General features: G+C 48.9%; 1 protein-coding gene across 3 annotated transcripts in view; it reads right to left on the reverse strand.

Moving 5' to 3' along the window:
• The window catches only part of ENO4 (enolase 4), a 418,823-nt gene extending 412,115 nt beyond the window's left edge, over positions 1-6,708 (reverse strand). For all 3 annotated transcript variants that reach the window (XM_069611917.1, XM_069611918.1, XM_069611916.1), the window contains exon 1: positions 6,427-6,708. In XM_069611917.1, the coding sequence (XP_069468018.1) occupies positions 6,427-6,603 (177 nt within the window). In that variant the 5' untranslated portion in view covers positions 6,604-6,708. The remainder of the gene's footprint in view (positions 1-6,426) is intronic.
• Between the last annotated feature and the right edge of the window lie 269 nt (positions 6,709-6,977).

A 6,977-nucleotide genomic window follows, 5' to 3' on the forward strand; every position in this document is an offset into this window, starting at 1 on the left:
GCTCCCCACAATCAAGGTGGTTTTACTCCCGCCAACGGCGGCAACGCAGGTGGGTGGAGCGCGTAGCCTCCCCGCACTCGAGAGAATTTTCCCACCAACGGCGGCATCACACGTGTGTGGAGCGCATCGGCTCCCCACGCTCGAGAAAATCCTCTGTTTCTTCCTGCCAACGTAGGAAGCACACTTGGGTGGAGAGCATCGGCTCCCCACGTTCGAAGAAATCTTCCACTTCTCCCGCCAACTGCAGCAACAAGGGCAGGTGGAGCAAGGCAGCTCCCCGCAATCACGCTCACACCAGTGAAAAGAGTGCATGTAGGACACGCCCCCATTTCAAATCAAAGGTGCAAAGCAAACATTTCAAAGTTGGGAGCACCAAACCTCACGTCCAAGGAACGACATAGCGCCAGAAGAAGGGCCAAACACTGAAAAGAGGCACAGCTGCTGCTGCTTACTACCCATCAGCTACAAACAGTAAGTTCATGCCTGAGAAGCACTTGACATGCTGGATGATTCAGGGGAAGAATCACTAACCGTACAAGTAACACCTGCCTGGGTAGCACGCACAAGCATGACGGACAGCTTGATATCACAGCTGCCTCCCAACTTTGATCTCAGTGACACCAGCACACTGGGGCCAAGGAGGAAGAAATGGTTAAGAGACTTTGAAGTGTGCCTCAAAGTAGTGGGGCCACTGGAGGATGAAAGAAAAAACAGTTTACTCACCCATGCCATAGAGTCCAACGTGAGAGAGATTTTAGACGAATTCCCTGAAGGCAACAGAGACCTACACCCACCTCAAAGTGACCCTCACAGACTATTTCACACCTCACACAAAGGTGGACTATGAAAGAAATATCTTCCACACCACTAAACAGTTGATAGTCGAAACAATGGACACTTTCGTAATGAGACTAAGGGTTAAAATGAAACACTGTGACTTTAACAAGTACTCAAACGAGGAGGCACTTCGCTCACAAATTATAGTAGGATGCGAAAGTGGTGAATTTAGAAGACTGCTACTACAAAAGCCACGCAACCTCGAGGAGATCCTGCGCCTGGCCCGATCAGATGCGGCGCTGACAACACAAGTGGAAGGTCTCAACGACATCACCATCACCCATGGGAAACATGAGAGTCTACACAAACTTGAGAGCACCCCGAAAAGGAAACACTGATCCATTCTGCTACCGATGCGGGCATGAATACCCATACGAAGGTATGTGCCCCGCCATGGGCCAAATTTGTTCCGCATGTGGAGGAGTAAACCACTATAAGGCTGTCTATTTCATAGGTTGTATACGAATTGTTTGTTTTACAACTGCTCGAATGACAATTGACCTTTTCACAATTGACCAAATTGGGAAGGTCAATTGTACCATATATGTGGGGGGAAATACCCCACCCAACGCCAAACCCCCCAAAACCCATTATATATATATATATATATATATATATATATATATATATATATATATATATATTTCGGTCAATTGTGAAAAGGTCAATTGTGACCCTTTAAATTCGGTCAATTGTTCATTCGAACAATTGGAAACGTACAATTTGGGTACTACCATTTCATATACCGCAGCAAAATGCGGGGAAATGGAAGGAACAGGCGTTCCACACCAGAAAGGGAGCTAAGGCATCCAAGCCCTGGTCGCGATTCACACCACCAGAATGACCGGGTACGCAGCAGGAATCGTGAACAGCCCTCAGACAGAAGACAGCCAAGGCCGTCACAGGAATGGAGAGACAGAAAGCCCTCATCCTCTAGACAGAGGAGGCGCCCTCGGAGATACATCAGGTGCCTGGTGGTAAAATCCCAATCAGACAGCGCTTCTAGCGCCTCTTCAGAAGACAACCCCAGGAATGAAGGGAGACCACGCAAAGGAGAACCACGGCTGAAGGGCTACCTATATGCACTAGGGAACCCAACGGCAAAAGAGAATAGCCCGACACTCATAATATAAGTCAACAAGGCGGCTGCTGAAATTCTGGTGGACACGGGGGCCACGGTCAACGTGATCAGTGAGGAAGTATATAACAACATATCAAATGCACCACGCCTGCAACCAGCCAGAACACTCATCTTCCCATACGGCTCCAAGACACCACTAGTCTGCAAAGGTTTCTTCACGGCCTCGTGCAGATATAAAGATCATGCAAAGGAGATACCCATGCAAGTCCTAGAAGCCGCCACAGACAGTGGATGCATTCTCATCTACAAAGCGGCAATCGATATGGGGATAATCCACATCCTGTACAGACTCATGGTGCACAAACATATGGATCCCACTGCAAGCATTGACCAAGTCTTCCCAACACTATTCAAAGGGCTGGGTAAATTGAAAGACAGACAAATTGAACTACACATTGACAATAATATTACGCCCGTAGCACAGCACTAACGGGGCATTCCTATCAACATCCAGAAGCAGGTAGAAAACGAACTGATTAAACTCCTAGAAGTAGACATAATCGAACCAGCGGAAGGCCATACTCCATGGGTGTCCCCCATAGTACCCGTGCCAAAAAAGGACTCACCAGACATCGGCATTTGTGAAGACATGCGAAGACCCAATGAGGCAATCTTGAGAGAACGCCATCAGTCTCCCCGAATCACGGACATGGTACATCTGCTCAACTGAGCCACGGTCTTTTCGAAGCTGGACCTAAACAAAGGGTACCATCAGCTAGAACTCCATACAAGATCTAGATACATCACCACGTTCGCTATGCAACTGGGTTTATATAGATATAAACGACTCCATTTTGGAGTATCATCGGCTGTGCAAATTTTCCAGTCAGAAATTCATAATATAATCAAGCATGTGCCAAATTGTCTGATATATAGAGATGACATTCTAGTATTTGGGCAAACTCAGGAACAGCACGACGACACACTCATGCAGGTGTGCATGTCACTGGAGGAAGCGCACCTCACTCTGAACAAAGAGAAATGCAAATTTTGAAAGACAACACTACGATTCTTCGGCCACATCTTTTCCGAAAGTGGAATGACACCTGACCCCGAGAAGGTCAGTGCCCTCACAAACACCACATCACCGAACTCCACCACCAATCTGCGATCATTTCTGGGTCTAGCAAGCTACTGCACGAGATACATAAAGGACTTTGCATCCGTCAGTGCCCCCCCGAGAGCCCTCACCAAGCTCAACGCCGAATTCAGATGGTCAGACGAGTGTCAACAAGCATTCCAAATCATCAAAAATCGCAGATGCCAAAAACATGGCATATTTTGACCCACAAAGACACACAGAACTAATTGTGGATGCAAGCCCTGTCAGCCTAGGGGCCATCTTGACTCAACTCGATCGCAAGGACGGCCACGCCATACATGTCGTATCCTGCGCAAGCTGCAGCCTCTCGAAAACCGAGCAAGCCTTTTCACAGGCCGAAAAGGAGGGCCTTGCTGTGGTTTGGGCCTGCAAACATTTTCACCTGTTCCTCTATGGGAAACCTTTTACAATAGTCACGGACCACCAGGCACTACAATTCATCTACGGCAACGCCCAGGCCAAAATTCCCCCAAGGATGGCCTGATGGGCCCTAAGGCTACAAGACTACCAATTCAACATCATTCAATCGGCCAGGGAAGGAACAAAATCCGGTAGACTTCCTCTCACGTCACCCCAGCCAAGAATGCATGCCAGACCCATCCATAGCGGACAAATACATCAGGTACGTGGTCCAAGAAAATGCCCTGCAAGGTCTGGTCATGGAGCAAATAGCCCGGGAATCAAAAACCGATCAAGCTTTGCAAATCATAATGAGATGCCTTGAGACGGGTCACTTGAAACATGCAAAGCAGCTCAAGGAGAATGCAGGAGACAAAATAAAACAGGACATCACGTGCCTATTGGCCGTAAAGATGAACTTGCCAAATCAGAGGAAGGACTGCTACTTAAGGGAACCAAGTTAGTGATTCCCCAGAACCTGAGGAAAAAGGTCCTCGAGCTAGCGCACGAAGGACATAGAGGAATAGTGTCCACAAAAAGGATGCTGCGGCAAAGAGTATGGTTCTCTCAACTGGATACACACGTGGAAGAACTACTCAAGAACTGCCCCACCTGTGCCGTCCTTAACCCACAAACCAGACCAGAACCGCTCAGCATGACAGAATTACCTAATGGAGCATGGGATGAAATTGCGGTGGACTACTCTGGCCCACTAGAAGGGGGCGAACACATCCCTGTAGCCATTGATGAATACTCAAGATTCCCAGACGTGCAAATCGTACCATCCACAGCGGGATATCATGCCATCCCTGCGCTGGATCGGATGTTCGCCACCTACGGCATTCCAAAAGTACTGAAATCTGACAATGGACCTCCTTTCACCGGAGGATTTGAAGAGTTTCGCAGAATACATGGGCTTCCGTCATCGAAAAATAACACCTTTGTGGCCCCAGGCAAATGGGACAGTCGAAAGATTCATTGGTAACATCAAGCGCGTCACACAGATAGCTCGACTGACAGGAAAGCTGGTGGAGAAATTACTGTGTCAGCTAATGAGAGACTACCGAAACACCCCACACAGCACCACAGGTAAATCACCGTCGGAAGTAATGTTTGGAAGAAATGTGAGAACCAGACTACCCCACATAGGTCTGGAAGAGGAAAGGTACAAAGGTGACGCTGAAATTAGACAAAAGGATGCATCACGGAAAGCGGACATGAAAGAAACAGCTGACAAGGAAAGAAGGGCCAAAGAAAATGATCTAGAGCCAGGAGACAGTCATCGCAAGACAGACACAAAACTGCAAGAATATGGCAGCCTTCAACGAGGAACCCCTCACCATAACACAAAGGAAAGGGTCTCATCACGGCGGAAGGCAGTAAGAGGTCTATTACAAGAAACGTGTCCCACTTTAAAAGAATGCCGGGGACCATACCGGTGATTGAACCAAGCACACCAAGAGTCGCCTGGGAGCAGGACGCACCCTATGAAGGAGACAGGGAGGATCCAAACACAGAAGTGCCACGTTGGCTGTCACGGGAATCAAGCGAGAGAAACAACTGGAGGCTGAAAAGAACTCGATATGGGGCAATGGGAAGGGGAGGGACGGGAAGTAGAAGGGTCCGGCAGTTCCTGAGAATTGTGTATGGAATAAAGACGTGTTCCAAGAGTCTCCTGCGTCCGCCCCTCATTGTGTGCGATTATTAACCAGTGGGCCGGAGGGTGGGATAGATCTCTGCACAACTTCACACCTATACCCTCTCACCTGCTGCCCACTTGTCCCAATCACTTCTCTGACATACTGCGGTGGGGTTGGCAGTCCAAGAACGCTCCCAGCATCAGGTTACAAACGGAAAGATGCTTTGTTCATTTTTGTTGCAGATAGAAACTGGTATTAGCAAGTAGACACACACATCAGCACAATCTGAGCTCTCAAGTGTTCAGTTTGTGTATGTGTGACGTTTCTATGTTTGCAGTGCACATGTATTTTGTGTGACCATTTGAGTGGCACCTAGAGGGCTTTGGACCAAAGCAGCCTGATGCTTACAGCAAACAATGTTTTGGCCAGCAGAGAACAGCTGGTTTGCAGGAATAAGCAGATCCCCAGATTGCAAACAAAGACTGTGACATGAGGGCACGAAGTGGAAAAGCTTGCTGGTGAGCTAATAGCTGCCAAGTGGCTCCGTGTCATGCGTGACTTTCACAGCGGCAGCCCTGGGGCTTCCCCCAATGCATTCTGGGCCCTGTAGTTTCGTTTTTCCAGCTCGAATTATGGGCCCACAAATCCCAGCATTTAAAGTTAAAAACCACTACTGGCTCAAGTTGGCACATATGACACAGGGCTGCTTGATGTTGTGATTAATCACACGGAGATCAAACAGGAACATAAGTTTACGATTGACGCGACAGCACCCCTTACTAAGCAATGGCCTGCTCAAACTGTCAATCTCTTCCAGAATACACCACCAGTAAAACCATTCCATACAAGAATCAGCATCAGGTGAAGTCACAGTATTGCTCAGTCTCACTTGCAGAAACATGTGCATGGAATTAAGAACATAGATTAAGTTTACCATCTATAAGAGACTACATTGCTATATAATAAACATATTGTTCGAAGTGAACAACCCAACACTTGACAGCTATGGGTCACCCTGTAAGTGATTTCCTGGACTCTAGCAGAGTGCAACTGGAGCTCTCTTTAACACGCTTGCTACTTCACTGGGCCACCCTACTGCATCACATCACTTTTTTCGGGGTGCTCCATATTTGATCTCCGGCTACTTTTGCACCTCAATATGTATCAAATCCAGAGCCACCCCCTATGCCCAATCCTAGGAAATGTGTGCCATCCCATGTTGCCCCTCCCCACTTCCTCCTTCTCCACGCGATTAAGAGCCCCCTATGCTCGGGGAAAGCCCCGCCCTTAGTACAGCGCCCCCTCACCAGGCTGCCATAGACGTCCTCCGGCCGCTGGAGGAACACCAGATTCAGCGCCTCCTCCAGGCGCTGCGGGACGCCGTTAGCCCGGTAAAACTCTGCCGCCCGCTGCTTGAGCTCGTAGAACTCCCGGGCCTCGCGCGAAGCGCGGCAGGACCCGGACAGGCCCCCTCCGTAATTCATGCTGCCCTTCCTGCCTGCCCGTCGCTCTCTCCGGCAGCGTTCGCTACGCGAGTCCCAGGATGCGGCCTGCCGGCCACGCTCTAGGGTTGCTAGGCAACGAGAACGCTCCGGTCTACCTGCCGAGGAGCGAAATATCGCGAGATTACGCGCTCCCGCGAGAGTGTGGAGCCTCTGCCCCTAGCTCCTGTGTATTGAGCACAAAGAAACCAGCCTCATTGCTTTTACTCACGTTGAGCTCTCAAGTTCCATTTTAGTAATGCCAGAGCTCTCAGGTCACAGTCCTTGTAGTTTTTTCTTCCCATTTGAAATTTAGGGAAACTTCAAGTCCCATAATTCCAAGCATAACCAAGACTGGATTGTGGTCTAATGTATGG

The sequence above is a fragment of the Ambystoma mexicanum genome, chromosome 8 (genome assembly GCF_040938575.1).
Source record: "Ambystoma mexicanum isolate Mex_15411 chromosome 8, UKY_AmexF1_1, whole genome shotgun sequence".
Lineage (NCBI taxonomy): Eukaryota > Metazoa > Chordata > Amphibia > Caudata > Ambystomatidae > Ambystoma > Ambystoma mexicanum.